The sequence below is a fragment of the Gambusia affinis genome, linkage group LG06 (assembly GCF_019740435.1).
Source record: "Gambusia affinis linkage group LG06, SWU_Gaff_1.0, whole genome shotgun sequence".
Lineage (NCBI taxonomy): Eukaryota > Metazoa > Chordata > Actinopteri > Cyprinodontiformes > Poeciliidae > Gambusia > Gambusia affinis.
Window position 1 is genome coordinate 23,730,030 of NC_057873.1, and position 18,031 is coordinate 23,748,060.

An 18,031-nucleotide genomic window follows, 5' to 3' on the forward strand; every position below is an offset into this window, starting at 1 on the left:
GAATCTCTAAGATATCTTCCCAATGGGCTCTCTCAAAATCAATAGCTATTTTGGAACTTTACTTTGGAGTGTAGGTTTCCATGCATGCTGGTGTATACACCCATAAAATTCTTATGGAAAGCAATTTCTTTGTTTCAAATAATAGCTATTGGCCTGGATGAATTAGCACAACTCTTGGGCATCATGGTCCACTTACAGCAACATTGCAAGCTTTAGCTGCAATAGTTTGCTTTGTGCAACAAATTCAATCTACAGAAATCTTTCTCATCTTCATTCTTCTTTTTTTTTTAACTGCAGATATTTTGTTGAGCCTCTGTCTGCAAAACACAAAGCTTGCTGCCATTTTCTGGAGTTAAAGGAAGATTTGTAATCTTTATCTCTAACTGAAAGGCAAGAAAGCATGAAAATAGAAGTCCATATTTCAGTTAGCCTAAGGTTACACATCAATAACGTCACAATATTGGCAAAGTAAGGGAAGGCTAGCAGAAAAAGATTATGTTCTGGAGAGTCAAAAGAGGTGATTGAGATTGTTTTGGCATTTTGGGATACACTGATAACGCTTCCTATATCTCAACTACATTTATAAAACAGAGTACTTTTAAGATATTAAACTTTTATAATACAGCACAAATCTACTTGTGTAATTTATAACACACTCAGACAACACTGCATCCATGTAAGAATATTAAACATGCAGTTTCCCATATAACACACCAGGAATGAACTCTAATTCAGCAAAAAAAAATCTGTAAATGTAAATCTGTTACATTTTGTGGCTATTGCCGCTCCTCATCAATCAATGCATAATATGTAAGTGGTACCAGGTCCTGCTGAAGACCTGTGTGGATAAGTTTTTAAAAGGAAAGATGAAGTAGAAATGTAAAAAGCTCTTTAACAACATGTGTTTTCTACAACACACCAAGATCTGTCCACATACGTATGTCCAGAGTCCAGATATGATTGTGGTTCAGTCTGGCTAACGAAGAGTGAGAGAAAGTGAAGGTTAAGACTGATAATAGGAAGGCTGAACAGAACACAGCAAGTTGCTAGTATTCTTTTTTTACCACTTAAATCTCTGTCACTTATGAAATTGGATTTAGAAAAGTTGGAAGAGTTTTGAAAATAAAAGTAAAAAATATATCTTCTCCAGGGAATATGCATTAATGCTGAGACTGTAGTAAAATACAATATAAAAGAAAGTTTATATCTAAACTCTATAATTATTTTGTCTTTCCTTTGGAATAGAAAAATTATGCGGCAACTACTCTGAAATCCACTGCAAAAATAAATGCTTAATAACCGGTCATGCTTAACCGGCATGACCGTTAAGCATGACCGTTAAGAAAATATAACGGTCATGCCCTTATATTTTTATTACAAAAAAAAGAAAGAAAATCCACATGGCCAATATTTTCGTGTCACAGGTGTCAGAAATCGGTCCAAATTGTTGATTAGTGCATCTTTAACTTGGATGACAAAAAACAGACAAAATCAGTTAAAATTATTGTAAAAAGTAAATATATTTTTAGTGAAGATGCTCTCCATAATGGGACCCCCGTCCCAGAAACATAACATAACATAACATTGAAGCTGACAAGCAATCCTTAAAGAGAAACATGGGGAGGTGGGGTGGAGAAGCGAGTCTGATGTCAGCTTTTGTAATTTTGCCATTTTTGCTGTTTTGCTAATACAATTACGGAGTTTATATTGATTTATACATGATGGGTGGTAGCTTTACTACATGCAAGTCCATCTCTGTCTGCTCGCCGGGGCTGAATATTCCTCCGGAGTTTATATTTTGCACAGGCAGTCAAATTTAACTTCTGTGACGGATACAAATGTGAGAGTTACTATCTCTCAGCAAGCCAGCTGAGCTCAGGCCTATTTTGACAGTAAATAAGCTAATAGGCAAATGTCATGACTATTAAATGAGTTAAGCCCGATCGATGTCAACTCTCCAGCAGCGGTGTATAAATTCATTTGAAACCAGATACCGACTGACACCAATAAAACATTTGTTAGCAATCGTCTGCAAATACGGAGAGGAGGGGCAAAGTGTGTGTGTGTGGAAGAGGGGTGCAGGTGGAAGAGGAGTGAGATGTGGTGTGTGTCTCTCCATGGTAGAAGCAGTGGGAGATGTAAGGAGGGAATGACATGAAGTGAGTGTGAGAAAAAGGGATTAAGGTTGGGGTAGTGGTGGCAGCAGGGATGGAGACATCTCTTTGCCTTGTGAGATTACTGGTGTAAGAGATGAGAGAACGATCTCCCACGCAGCCTGCAGAAACGCTTACACTAACACTTTCTCCTCAGAAAGTAAAGGGGTGGGGGGAGTGCAAACAAGTCACAGAGGTAGCAGCAGATCAATGTCTACAAACAAGTTTCGCAAACAGACAGCAAATGGACACAGACGTCCTGCAAGCTAAGCATAGGAACATTTATGTTTGTCTATGTTTGAAGTTTTTCGGCAACAGGATCTTTTTTTTCTCCTCTGTTTTCTTGCTGCACTTTTCTGGGATATCCATCACTTAAATTAATTCATTAGTTATCGGGCTGTTTAGCTTTAGCAAAGGTTCAAAGAAATGACTCTGAAGCAGTTCGTCTGCTCTCTCATTTCAACACGTTAGCTTTGATCCTTGGCTTGTGGCTCTGCATAAAACTAACTAAACCATCCCAGAAGGCCACGCGCCTGTGTAAATCACATGGATCCACAGCAGCACCAGTCAGCACTTACATGGACGCTCCTATGCAAATGCATGCTTAAAGACTTCTACATATTCAGGTCACTCTACAAAGGAGAAGACCTTCAAAGCTAAATGCAGAGCAAAGGATGTGAGTTGCCTACCAATAATCTACATGTATGATCATGAAAACGTAATCACTGTCAAATCCGCCAAGCGCCTATAATGCAGCTTTTAGATCCTTTTCTATAAGTAATCACCTGTTTCAAGGCTAAGATATCTGCAGGCTTCAAGACCTCATCTGCATTCAATATTGCAGTGACGACGTCTCAGTGAGGTAACTTACTGAGATGTTAATTACAGATTTTCAGATAAAAACAAACTCAGCACTGACTTTCTCTGAACTTACAGGGTTTTTCTTGGGAACCAGCCTGTATTCTGACATAGCATACACCCAGATACTTTCTATGGACTTACTTGCACTACGGCTCCCACCACATCCTGGAAAAAAAACATGTATGTATAATGAAGGACATAAGATAGTAGTCCTACTTTATATTTTCCAGACCTGTAAATTCAAGAAAATGCATAGTAAATAAAAAAATAAATAAAAAAAAGTACCCCATAAATCCTGACAAAATAATCTCAATGTTTTTGGTAACCACTTTAAAATATCTTTATTTTAACTTGAAAGTTGAAGAAGGTAGCATAAGGTTGGAAGTCTTCCTGTAAAAAAGGATGAACCCTGAAAGTGAAAAGCAAACTGAAACTTTCACAAAACAACCTATAGGTCCTGGGAAAGTAGCAAGTACTGAATAAACACAAGGGAAGTTAATCTGAAATGAATAATGGAAGTGACCAGCATGACCTAAAACAGTACGGACAAATAAGCAGACAGAAAATTTCATACAACAGGCTGGTTGATCAGAAAACTATGTGTTGTACAATTCAGAGAGCAGCAGGTTATGAATCATAACATAATGCCGCCCTGTCCTTGAAAAATACCCTGTGAGTTTTAATGAAAATATGGGCCATGTAATGGATTGGTGTGATTGTTTTTAAATTCTGCTGCAAATTTGATATTTAATCTGAGATTGATTGGTAATTTTATTAAATAAGGTTAGAATGTAAATATAAATAAATATTTAAGTGTTTTTGAATGTTATTCAATTTATTTTACCAGTTAAAAGAATAATTGATTGTCAAATTATTTCCTCCTTTCGCTGTTTTGCATCAACAAAACAAATTTGCCAATACGGCGCCTGCCAGAGGTCTGCCAACATAAACCAGCAGAATCGCTGCAACAGTCAAAACCATTGATTTACTATCAACAACCCAGGCATGGCCAGAGTAGGACGTGAAGAGTCGAGGCCCTTAGTGCATAAATATTACATTTGGGTCTAGTTTTACAGCAGATCATCATTTCCAGACATGCAGCTGCAATGTCAGCCTGACACTGATGCAAACAGTTGAATTCCTGAGTGTAAATCAAAGAATGTTTTCCAATGGAAGATGAAGGACGTGTGCTGCGGTATCTTCTCCGAGCGTATGGCGTGTGTGCGTGTGCGTGTGTGTGTGTGTGTGTGTTAGTGTGCTCAATATTGGAGTTCCATAAAATATGTATAAAGTATGTTTGAACCTTCCCCACTCCACTACAGGGCAGCGGCAAGGTCCTTCAAACCCACATGAGCCAACATGAGCGCCAACACTCAGAAAGATATAATGTGGCACCCTGGCCTTACACTGATTAATGTCTGTCCTTCAGAGCCCAAACTGCCACAGCAGAGAGGGATACAAGGTGAATGAGGACAGGCGAAGTGAGAAAGACAGAGGGATTAGAGTGTGATAGACAGAAGAAGGAGGAGAAGAAAATATAGCCAAAAGGAGTGATGCAATGGAGTAGAAAGGGTAAAGGTGATGGAAGGAAGACCGGACATTTGTGCCTTTCTGAGTGAAAGGTGGCTTGAATGACGAAAAATAACCTCAGTGGATTTCAACTAAACTTATAAGCATCCAAAGAATAAGACAGAGCTACAGTAAACATGCTTTTGTGTGTTTTTTTTCCTACTTGTAATTATTATAATTGAGTCAAACTTCACACACACAAAAAAACACAATTACTGAGTAATTGCATAAAAAGAGGAAATTCAAGAAGAGTAATGAGGAAAACAAAGTGTCATTTTCCATAATCAGAATTAACCCATCATCTCTCAAACACTGTGGACTTTTACTGATGCCAAGTAATGATGTGATTGCAGATAAAAAGCTCCTAAATAAAATGAATTTTGACTCATAAGGGTAAATGTACACAATTCATCAAAAGCAACTACAGTAAGCGGAAGGACCGAATACAAGAGTTCCCTTAGTTCGGCGAGGCTTTTGGCTTTTTGAAAACATTTCGAAATGTTGCTCTTAGTAACAACATCATGGTTGTAATTGGAAAACTGTCTGATTTTGTTATTTTGATTGCTTTTTGTGGTCTTTCTTTTAAGACTGATTCTATATGTTATCCTGAGCACTTAAGCTTTAAAGTGCCTTCCTTGCACTTTTTATTTTTCAGTTTGTGTGAAGTACCTTTAACCCCTGAACACAGTTTTATACAATAAAGCCCGTGGAAAAAAAGTCTTAAAGGAATAAATCAGATTTTTTGTAAACAGATATTACAATCTACTTTACAAGCACACAGTCATTAAAAATAATTAGTCTATTAGTGTACAATTTTAAGCCAATCTGTGATTAATTCTTTTAATGTGCAACAGTGGTGATCAAACCATTTGCCTAATCAAATTGGTTACTCACAGGCCACAAAGTTTTAAGATTTTTTTATTTTATTTTTCTCCGTTTAACAATAAACTAAACAATATTTTTAACAAAACATACACCAAAGTCTTACTTTTGTAGAAAACTGCTTATTTAGCCATTGATCCAAAACATCAGACGTGTCTCAATATTTTAAATGATTGAAACAGTTTTTTGGATCCATTATTTTCTGTTTTTTTGGGCAACATTTTCTGTGTATTTCCAAAAACAAGAATGGGATATGGATCACTGTTCAAAAAACACTCAGTTTATTTAACAACGTTCAATGAATGTGTTCGCCCAAGTCAATTAACTTTTTCAGTTCCATTTGCAATAAAACTAAAATGAAGAGTAAAAAACGGGCCATTACAAGATGAAAACTTTTATATTTGCATTTGCGCATTTAGTTTCGAGCAAGTAGCATACTGGTGTGAGTAAAAACATCTCCTGAAAGCAGCATGAAGTTAACTGATGTTATTAATGGAACATTCTTTCAACATTTGAGTTGAAGAAAGCATATAATGAGTCAAAAATCCCTCCCAACTACATCCAAAAATACACAATAGATTGACGGGACAACATTTTCATAGACATATTCATACCAGGTCGCATCAGGACATCATCTCACCAACACAGAAAAAAGGAGTGGGTAAAAAAAAAAAAAAAAATCTAACCCACACAAAGCTGCCACAGCTGCTGAGCACGGAGACATGACATCATATTTTTCTGTGCTAAGTCTTTGCAAAGAGCGTGGGCAGGTGTGCACAGGCAGCTCCTGCGTCTCGGTGTGATTACTGCACTGTGAGAGCCAACAGACATCGGGAGAGCAGCACAGCAGAGATTATGTCTGTGTGCGTGCGTGCGTGTCTGAGTTTGTCACTTAGAACTTGAAATGATCTAAAGGAATCTTTTTCACATATCCATATCTATCCTCTTATCTCTGCCTGTGCTTCTCCAGCTCAGCTTTCTTTGTTATTTTCTCATTCCCACCTCTCTCTCTCTCCATCTGCTGATTGTCCCATTGTTTTGTTTTCTAGCTTTTGTTTGGCTGTCATGCCCTGTGAGCACTCTTTAATTCTACACACTGCCTCAAGATTACAAAGTGCCGGTGGAGGGGCGAGGCGGGGGACAAAGAGGGCAGAGGCACTTCATTAATCAATCAACCAGCTTTGAAAATTCACCTAATTAACAGCTAATTACGGATCCGGGCACGGTTCCAGCTGGCCTCCCATCCACCTTAGCCAGTGCGACCCTTGTGGCCCCCCACCAAATGACAGTGGAGGAAAACACCCCTCCCCTCTTCCCTCCTGTTTGCTCTCTTCCCTATTAGTCTTTTTATTCATGCATATGCTCATCCTCTTGTTGTTTTTTTTTTTTCATGCTCCACAAAAACAACAGATGAGAGCTTGATAATTCAAACGGCGCAGCGGATAAGATGCCTGCGCCTATCACTGCTGACTGACTTTCATCTCGCGCCATATGGTGGACCGTTTGATTCGCTTTTCCGCAGTCTTACCGGGAAAATATCTGAAGTCACCACGGGGTTGAGGAGTTTCTCTGAGGTCCTGGTCTCTTCCCATCCATGTCTGGAGCGGTTCTCGTCTGGGACCTCAGTGCTCAGCTTACGGGACATACTGGCTCGCCAGGCCCGCTGGATGCTAAAAGAACACAATTGAGGTTTTAATTTTGCCTTAACCATTAATGTTACCTGAATTCTAAAATTATACTGCAGTTTTACCATTTTCTTTAGGTACACCACTGCCTACGCATGCAGCGCTTTGCATAAATCTTCATTGCCTCTGGCCTTTTCTGCTTTTTAATCACATTTCCAAACAATTTCGTTCCCATTCTAGTGTATATTACAGATTTTATAAGATAGATCAGCACAAAGAAATGGATTATTGTGAAGTGATAGGAAGAGAATACATTGATTTAATCTATTTTTTGGATGCTGTTACATAAGTAAACATATGGGATTCTGGCGCTACCAAAAGCTAAGCAAAAACCATCACACTGCCTCCATGTGTTTCCCTTGTGCTTTTACATTCTCTGGAGTTTCTCTATTTCATGTTTTTTTTTTTTCTTATGTCTACTTTGTTATTCCGCCTACACTTGCATAGCTTTTGAAAATTTAAGATGGCCCTGTGGGCAATCAAATGATCAAAGTAAATGACCAGCCACTCAATCAGCTCGTCTGGGAAGGCTAATACAAGCCTGTACAAAAACCTGAGTGGAGAAAATATGACTACAAACCCAAAGAGGACATTGGTTTTGGCTCAAAATTTGCCATTCGAGAATATCTTACTGGAATTTTACATAAAATTAGCACTAACAGAGATAAAGTGGAGAAGAACACAAAAAAATAAGAGAACTAATTAACAATTTAGCACAAAATGAGGTCTAAAAAGTGCAACACTGATCAGGAGAAAATACATCAGAATGATCTTAGGGTAAATAAAAAATAAATCGACAGAACATAATGTAAACATAATAAGGTACAAAATAACTGTCTTGTGATATAGTCAGAAAAATATACTATCCAAATTAAGAAATAGTTAATACAAACAAGACTGTTAAGAGTTCACCATTGAGTCTGATAATTTTGTGTAAAGTCAGCAACTTCTGTAATGCATATGGTTAAGTGTGAACCCAAACACAGACAGGAGGCAGGTGAAACCTTGAGGAGAGCGAAGATTTCATTAAAACGCAGAGTACAAAACTTAGAAATACAAGGAGCAAAGAACAGGAAATGCATCCTAAAAATGAATCATGAGTGGGCGCAACAGGACAGTTAAACAATGAGTGAATGAAAGCAAGATTGCATTTACTGGGTGTGTCAAATTGACTGAATGAACTGGAACTGTGGGGGAGAAATAAACAGGGTGAAAGGAAACACGTAAACTACAAGTAGACATAGGAGAAAAACACAAGGGAACAAAGTGAAGAGCAAAATAATTATTAAACACAACAAGACCAGACATATGTTGAAGTAAATAATTATATTTTTTTAATTCATTCTCAAATGGAAAATGACTACTGTAAATCTTCCTTCCAACTCATCCCATCAGTTTTTATTTTCTTTCTTTATATTTTTGCAATTTCAGGTTTTGTTGACACTGGTTCACACACGTCCTTGACCTCTCTCCTTGACTTCTGTCAAGCCTCAGTTCGCAACCTTTACAAACAGTTCTTGCTCCATCTATCACTTTCGAGTCTCTTTCATCCATGCAACGCCCCCCTACACCCCAACGCTGAGGTTCATGATGGAGCGCAGGATCAATTACTTGATGGAGAAACACCTTCACCTCCAGTGGAGCAGAGAGACAGGTGAACCGAATAGAACAAACTGAATAAAGCCATAACTCTTCGCTCCAAAACCAATACCTCTCCAGCTGTCTTCGTCCAGCCCCATTTTCTACACTGTTGCTCCCTTCTTGCCCTTTCTTTGCCTCCGTTCTCCCACTCTTCAGACTTTTTTTTTTCTGAGTTTCTCCAAACTTATCTTTTCCTCAGTTTGTTTCACCTTTCTATACCCTTTTCTTGTACCTCTACACAGAGAAAGGTTTTTCTTCTCCATACTCAAACTTTCAAGGAAGTGAAAGCCCGAGGGGAGTGTGCACTGTGTATTAAGCTGTTTGCACATGTTTAGGTACAATCACATTAGATTGGAGTCTACAAAAGTTCATATGCTCAATATTGCACTCTGAACCCAGAATCCAACATCTAATCACTGCAAAAATTGCATTAAAGCCACACATAGACCAGCACTACGTGTGGTTTTGCAATATCTCTGGTGCAAAACCACACATAGTGCTTTCAGGGACCAAAGGTACTGTGGCTGTGAGATGGGAGTGTGAAATTTTGATTTTAGGTCGCAGGTCATACTCACATAGTGGCCTTTATCTCCAAGTGCTGTCGCTGCTCTCGGTGAGACAAGCTTTTGTTGTCCTCCTCACTTCTGCATGTTTCAAATTGACACAAAGGCAAATCCATCAACGCAGCAGATGCAGTGTTTAAAACTCCTCTATCTGAGGCAAACTCATGGGTTTTAAAACTATTTCTTCAATTGGTGGAGGTTTTTTGCTCCTTAGTGTGAAAAACGATTCTGTTGAGCCAAAATATAAGCGATGTTTGGTAAAAACTGAGCTCGCTCAATAGTCCAACATCCTGTTTCCATGTACTAAATGTTTCCATAAAACCGAGGTAAAAATTGAGGCACTTCAATCTCTTACCTCTCAATCTTCTGAAGTGCTGGCCCTCCGCTGTGGCTGCAGCAGCGATGATAGCTCTTCACTTCTTCCTGTGTGGTAAAAATACAGAAATACAAAATACACCAATGATGCAGCAAAGCATGGACATGTAATTTCACATGTGGTCATCATGAATGCAAAGTTGCTCACGTATGTATACCTGCTCCTGTGTGGCATAGCTTTACCAGAACTGTTAGAAATGACCTTTTTTTTTAAGTTTTAATCTGATTACTATTTGAAAAGAATAGAAACACTTGTGTTCATCAGGACGTTACCCTGATTAGGCAAAACATATCTCTGGAGCTATGTGGGCTATTCCTTCTTTGGACTCTTTCAGACAGAGTTTGATGATTTAAAGTTTGTCATCGTAGCGGGACTACATGTGTAAAAAGTTTAAGGGGTGCTAACATTTTTCCAAGACCATACGCAAGGTTAGGAGAATATATTTAGTTCACAGTTTCCCATGATAAAATGTTCAAGTTACTTTAAAACAGCTGATGTCATGGAACTCAATCTGTTGTTCAAGCCACAGATCTTTGGTAGAGCAGAATAAGTCCCACTTACTGCAGCAGTAAGCTGCTATTTCCAAAGATGAGCTCACTGTGCAGTAAACAGTTTTACTTATTACCCTTGCATTAAGTGTCACAAAAGCATAAAGTTACAGATCGTTGAAGAACATTTAGCAGCAGTTTGCTGCTAATAAGCTGAAGGAATTGATGAAACCAGATATACTACTAAAGGTGAATGAGCATACTTGCTATTATCAGGTGTATAAACAAGCAATGAATGCATCATTTGCATTCATCTAGATATACTGCTGTATGTCTACATAAACAAATGCAGGGCTATTAGCTGCAGAAGGGAATAGTAGAGCAAGAATATTTGTAAAGATACAGTAATTCTTCATCAAGCCCATAATGACATAATCACAACATTTGCATTAGAATACCTCGATTAAATATTAAAATCCAAGAATGTAATTAGGCAACAGACCCAGGTGGAGACATTATCACATAAGATTACATACAAGTTTCTACAGGAAGTACAAATATACTTTTACAGTCTTATCAATATTTCATGGCCCTAGTTGACCATTTGCCTTGGTAAAACTCAGACTAGATAAAATATGCTTTTTAGGTACTTAACATTGGTACATAACACTGGGGTGAAATACATTCAAACTTTTTTCCCCCTTTGTGTAGTGATGCCTTCTGTCCAAACACCAGGCCTCTAACATGTTCGTTTTTCTGTTCCGTTACTTTTCCACTTGCTAAAGCAAGTAGAGGTTCTCTATTGATATAAATGGGCAGAAAGCCAATAAAGGTTTCTTTGAAGAGTTTAGATGAATCAACTATTGTAAAGATGCATCGACTGAAGGCTGCATCCAGATGGCGTGGGAAGTTGAGTAATGAGTCAAATGACAACAAAAAGGATCAGTAACAAAAACCGCAAAGAACTATCTTTGTTATAAAACAGACAAATGTGATGATTAAATACATCTGGTGCTTTTATTTCCATAAAACTCCCTTTTAGTGTATTTCTGGATTAGATATGATATAGTTTTGGGGCATCGGACTTTAACATTGGCAACCTGTCAAGGGGATCAGAGGAGTTTCATTGTCCTCTGCACACATATTTTATGGATCTGGAGAAGGGCTACAACAATGTTCCCTGAGGCATTTAATGAGGAATGCTGTGGAAGTATGGGGTATACAATTCTTGTATACTCTAAGCAAGTGCACCATCCAAATTTTCAGCATAAAGTCAAGTGTGTTACTCCTGCTGGTTTAAGTCAGCCAGGCTGACATCATGAGCAAGGGTTCATGATGCTGCAGTTGAGAGAAGGGTGTCTGGTTTGGGAACCTCAGGGTATCATACTTGTTTATTGCTGGTAATGTGCATCTGTTGGGGTCAAGCCAACACATTTGGCATGTTCTTGAGAAGGTAATTGAGTGAAGACTCAGCTTCCTCCTGTCTGATGCTGTGGTTCTCAGCCGGAAAAAGCTGGATTTCTTTCTCTGGGTTGAGGAGCCGTCTCTGCCTGCAGAGTTGTTCAAGTGTCTTTACAAGTGATGCATGACGGAGCAACAAATGGATAGACGGATTGCAGTCTGCTGGTATGACAATGTCAGTCTTTCCTGTACCTTCATATGCTTATCTTCATGTTTAAGGCCTTTGTTGTACATGCTCTCTCAGCCAATTGAAAGGCATAATCCATACAAAATTAGAGTTTGAATAAGGTAAATTCTCAATTAAGCTTTATATCTTCTAATTCTCTCTGCAGGGTCTTCACATTGACTCCTCTAAAGGAAAATGGGTGCTGCTCAGCTCTGACATGGGAAGGAAAGATTCCACCCAAACAGCAAAGCTCTTGATTTACCATTCTATCTATGTTCTGCCTCTCACGTATGGCCATGAGATAAACATGAATAAAGGAATGCGATTCCAGGACACAAGCGGCTTAGGTGAGCTACCTCTGTGGAAGGATTGGGCTCAAAGTTTGAAATAAGATGAGCAGATCCATCACGCCGAGTCAGTTCTGAGTTCAGCAGCTGCTCCTCTGCATCAGAAGGGATCGGCTGAGGTGGTTCAGGCATCTAATCATGAGGTCTATTCGGCAACTCTCTTTGGAGATTTTGCTGGGCACATTACATTGAGAAGAGACCCACAAGGATCCAAGGCATTTAACTTTATTGCATTTTAGCGGCGAAGAAGAGTAACAACAAATTGTGGAAAAATCTGTACAATTACAATAGGATTCCCTTCTCCACTGGGATCAGACGAATGGCCATGCTTTGCATGGCCCGTTCTCTCGCTTCCGTGTGCTAGGAACCATAATAAGGGCAGTCAGGAGATGGCACAGCAAGATGAGGTGAAGGGAGACATTAATTAGCATTAAGCTGCTGAAAAATGGACGACAGAAGGAAAAGAGGAAGGAAGGGAAGGAAAACTGCAAACAGCCAGAAGAAAGCTTGCTTCCGTTTAATTGATGAGTTATTAAAATAATAATTTCTCAGTCCTAGATGTCTCGCAGAGATCGATGGCAAACTTAGCTGAAGAGACACACACACACACACACATTCCTCTGACTGTGTTGGAGATCCTCAATATCCATTTCATCCTCCGCCAGTGGTAAAGCTGACTTACACATACATCTGAATGTTTAATTCAAAAAGACGTGCAAATGTTAGTGCAAAAAAAAAAAAAAGAGTAAAGTCACACATCAATATGTGAGCACACAGACGTCTCCAAGTGACCTCGGTGGATCTGATTGCAGCATGCAACGGACAAGCGGCTGTAACTTGACTTGCCCATCGGCCTGAGGAAATACCCAATCGGAAAGGCTCTTCTGGCGAAGATGCTCATTATTCACCGCATCGGAAATCAATTTACATGCGGATCGTGTGCAAGGAGTAATACGGAGACAACATTTACTCTTTTGCCTCAAGTCCCTAAGCTCAAGAAGGACCTGCTGAGGGACGCAGGTCTCACTCATGCATTCATGTGACTACATAAGTGCCGTTTTCCCTTGCTGTGTATAGCTATAGGGCAATATAGTAAACACTGATATGTTCACGCATTTCTTTTTTAATAAACCTTTTGGCTGAGGAGAAGGAGAAGGACATTCTGGTTCAGTGGCACAAATCTACAGAGTGTATCAATGATCGATTTGTTATTGATAGATGATAAAATGAAACTCATGTTGCTGCACTTGCAAATGGGTTTAAAGTCAGGCACAATGGAGCAACAAATAAGTAAAATCAAAAGGGGACATCTGTACAGAAATATAAAAAATTGTTAATTTTGTCTGTCAAAAACAATCATACCCTTTTGGTTTGTCAGATTTTGTAACCTTACAAATAATACAAGTATATGCGATAGTGTGAATAATTGCGAAGTGGAAGGAAAATGATACACGCTTTTCAATATTAGTTCTCAAAGAAATCGGTTGCAATGAATTTTATTTAGGGATGTAGCAGTAAAGAGGGTTGAACGCCAGTTGGACTTTTCAGAATTTTATTTGTAAAATTTTGGAAAACTATAATTTTTCTTCCACCTCACAATCATGCTATTTTGTCCAATCACATTAAAATTCTCAAAAATATATTTAAGTTGGTAGTTCTAATGTAAGAAACAGCCCAAAGGCTACATATAGCAACACAAGGTACTGCACCTTTAAGACTCACATATTGTTAAGGAGCACAGCTTAAAGACATATTTTTAAAATTCTCCTCCTGATTTCACTTCACTAATCTCCACATTTAATAATCAGAGAACCACTAATGATTTATAATTCCTCCTGGTAATGAGCATGAGGCTTGATCTATTATCAAAACTTATTGCCAATTAATTTTGTGTTTAGCTAATGGCTTGAAAAAGAAGGGACGAATTTCCTCAGGCTTATCACAAACAGAATCTGAGCTGTTCTGAGAGGAGCGGGAGAGCATATCATTAAGGAAAAGGCATCGTGGAAAAGATTAGGAGGAGAACATTTCTGGGTAGATGTGAAGGTGTGTGGATTTTTGACAGGCTGAAAAGGCAGAGGGTGAAAAGATTGATCCAACACACACACACAAAAGACAACAAAGACTGCAGCAACATCATTTCTGTGTTTCTCAGTCCTTATAAAGGATGTCATGCTGAATCTGATTCTTTGAACTTTTGGATTTTACTTCTAAATGTATGCAGATGTAATTCTGTCTTTTATATTAAAGTATCTGTACCTACATGTGAAAAACATTTGTTTTTCTTTTAGAGGGATGTTGTCTAATACACTAAAGTTATTGCAGTAATTTGAATGTTACATACACAAAGCCAACAAAAAAGGGATTTTTGAGATGGAAAGAGACACACAAGAAGGCCATAAGAAGGGAAGAGAAAGATGAACAAAAGCAAGAATGGCAACGCAGACATGGAAAGAAGGACAGATAAAAGGACAAAAGAAATCAAAAAGTAGAAAGGAAATGATGTAAAGACAGAAAGAATATCGGGAGGAAAACAGGCAGGGGACAAAAGACTGAGGAAGGAAGAAAAGATAGAAGCTGGAAAAAAGGAAGAAAAGTAGAGGAAGACAGGAAGGACACATTGAAAGAATAACTGAACAAAGAAATAAAAAGGTGAAGGAGGAAGGAAGGATGAGCAGAAGGCAAGAGGATAAACAGAAAAGGGACAGCACAAGAAAAACAATAAAGACACATTTTACCTAATAAACAGTGGATAAAGTCTGGAAATATGTTTCCAACGGAGAAAAAAGCATTTCTTCTTGATCTAATTGTATTTTTTACAGACCTAGAAAACATAGAAATCAAGTTTCATATAGTTTCATATATTTTTCTCCATAGGAACCCTGTGTAAAAGGTAAGAAAACTATAACTGAGAGCAGCTTCAAAGGACCTCGCTTTAAAAAAAAAAGGTATCAAAGCTATTTCCTTAACATATTGAGAGAAAGGTGCGTAACATCCATTATTGTGAGAGATCTTCTTTAGCTGATCAAAGGCTAAGCTTACACACTGAAACCATTCCAGCTGTAGTCGTAAATAGAGCAGATGGAAATCACTATAGACCTGGCGAATGTAGGTGTGAGCATTCAAGCTTTGTTTTTGCATACGAGTTGGTGGATTTATAGAGCAATTTAACTACACTTTTTTATGGTATTGAACCACAGAAGGAATCTGCACATTCACCACACACACACACACAGATAATATCTGTAAGTCTCCCTCTGTAGTTCATGCTGTACCAAAATGACATGTATCAGTCACTGTGCAGGTTCATCGTGTTCCTGCACAGGTTATTACAATTCAGTCGCATAGCATTTGAGTGAGCCGGCGCAAACGGCACTCAGCACTGCAGCGTCCCGCTGGGGGAGACACAATGATGCACTTCTGAAATATGACACCCATCCCTGGCACCACACGCTCACTGTGTACAACCCCCCTATATGATACACAACACTGCGTCTGAGTGACACCCATTGACGGTGGATCCCTGCTCCTGTGCTGGCAGAGGCAGTTTATTTAACAAGAAACGGCTTCTGCAGAAAATTAGAATTGTGTTCCTAAATTATTTTAAAACAAGAACCGTGCGCGCGCTAAAGTATACATTTCATGCGGAACTCCATTAAATGTGACCGAATTGGCAAGCTGTTTAAATAAGCTCTTGGTAAAATGGTTAACAACACGGCACGGCTGTAAAATTCAGCTGTCCCATTGATTACGGGGTAATAGCTGGATAGATTAATGTGTTTCTCAGGGGGGTTCCCGCCTCGCCAGTGAATCTGAATCACTCATGCAAACACAGTCAGCGGAGCTGCCTCCCTAACCAACAACCCACATTTGTATTCTTATTCACATTTTCTCCTGCCGATTACTGATTAGTGTTTCAGCGAGACCGTTCTTGTGTTTTTGGTTGCTTTCTCTCTCCCTGCTGGTTGACGTGGATCTGATGAGGCTACATCGGTTGCCATAACTTGGACGGATCTAATCAGATCTGGATTTAAATATCCTAAAGTTTAGAGGAGCAGTGGAAGAAAATGAGAGCCTTTTGTGTTTAGCGTGTGCAATGGAGTGTCCCGCCGTCGCAAAATATCGCAGAGTAAGTCGGAAGCTTTGATGGAGCAGAGCTTTCAGACCTCACAGGCTCAATATCCACGGCCAACCGATAATGCGCAGCGCTACATCACTGGCATTAAATACTAAGAAACTCAATGCAAGCCAGGTGAAGTCCCACACCTACACTTAGGGAAGAGAGACAAAAAAAATAAAAATAAATATCGGATACGTCTGCTAAAGATGATTCATGCGAGTTCTCTCTTTAACTAACAGCTGTCTGAGTTTCTGAACTCTTTGAACTCCTTAATGAGATGGGGAGCATTCATTCCAGCTGAGCAGTTCAGCTGTTTCTGCTAAAGATGAGGGTACAAAGTATGGTAAAAGTTAAAGAATTAGTACTTTTTCAGCTATTCTCATGATAGAAACCCTTAAGTTGAACTTGAGGTATAATAAAATTATATGTATCCCAATTCAAACAGATTAATGCTAAAGCACAGTAGCCTACTGTTACATAGTATATTTATGAAAAGGAATAAGGAATTATCCTATTCCAAACTTGAAAGTCGTAATGTGGCAAAAACACTCATTCCTACTCAAAATGGGAATTGGTTTTACAAAAAGATCACACTTTACTGAAGAAGTTAGGAGACCAGCGTTCCATCCCTCGTTTTCCATTGAGCGGTACGACATGGGTCGGTGCGGTTCTGTACACTACTTTCGTCCGGTTTTGTCGTAAAAGCAGCCCATTCCTCGGCCCCGTTCAGTTGTAGGTCCATATGACAATGGCATAGTATGGTTAGGGAAGAGCTACATGGGGGCCACACAATTGGGGGACAGAAAAATGTCAAAAGTTGCGACAAGAATGAGACATACTACGATGGACGCCACATTGAGCATTTGGGTTTAACTTTAAAGTCCAAAGAGAGTCCAGCTGGTGGTGGAAATGCTCTTCTGAACACTGCAAAAACAGCGTCTTTACATGCACTAACCTGACGAGGAAAAGAGGAATTAGAAAACTACGTCATTTGGAAAGCCGGAAGCAAGCCTTTTATTTTCAGAAGTGTTATTCCCTACAATTTTAAATTGCAGTTTAGGTTTCAAATGTGTTTGCTCCAAACAAACTGGTAACTATCGATATAAAAGAGTTGACACTAAAATTCACACTAAGTACATCTTCCCAATGTCAAAAGTATTGAGAAGTCCATTCAGTTCAATTTAATTCAGTTTAGTTGTAAACCTCTAAATTACAACTGGCATCTCAAGGTATTTTACAAAAATATACTCTATCTATATACAAAAATTGATGTCAGCTCAATTTGATCATACAGACAGATTCAAGATCAATTTATGATTTGATCCAAGTTATTGAACTAGACCAGTGGTTCCCAATTCCGGTCCTCAGGGCCCCCCTGTCTGCATGTTTTAGATGTGCCTCTATACCAGAACAGCTGATTCAAATGATAGCATGACATCTTCTGCAGCCACCAAGTACTGCAGGAGCCTGTTAATCACCCAAAGATTCAATCCAGGTGTGTGGCAGAAGGGAAACACCTAAAACATGCAGTCAGGGGGGCCCCGAGGACTGGAATTGGGAACCACTGTACTAGACCATGTAGTCTAGATCGGTTTTCATTCAAAATGGTAAAACGTTTTCTATGTTGAGTTGCATGTTAATTTAAACAAGACATGGCAGTGTTAGTGTCATGCCTTGGTGATCCTTTACTTTATCAGGGTTAGGGGATGGGAGAGAGCT

General features: G+C 39.0%; 1 protein-coding gene across 1 annotated transcript in view; it reads right to left on the minus strand.

Annotated features, from left to right (window-relative positions):
* The window catches only part of schip1 (schwannomin interacting protein 1), a 269,390-nt gene that overhangs the window by 250,256 nt on the left and 1,103 nt on the right, over nt 1-18,031 (minus strand). Inside the window, exons 3-5 of the mRNA XM_044119238.1 lie at nt 9,710-9,777; nt 9,367-9,435; nt 6,994-7,135 (exon numbers count right to left, since the gene is read on the minus strand). Of these exons, the coding sequence (XP_043975173.1) occupies nt 6,994-7,135; nt 9,367-9,435; nt 9,710-9,777 (279 nt within the window). The remainder of the gene's footprint in view (nt 1-6,993; nt 7,136-9,366; nt 9,436-9,709; nt 9,778-18,031) is intronic.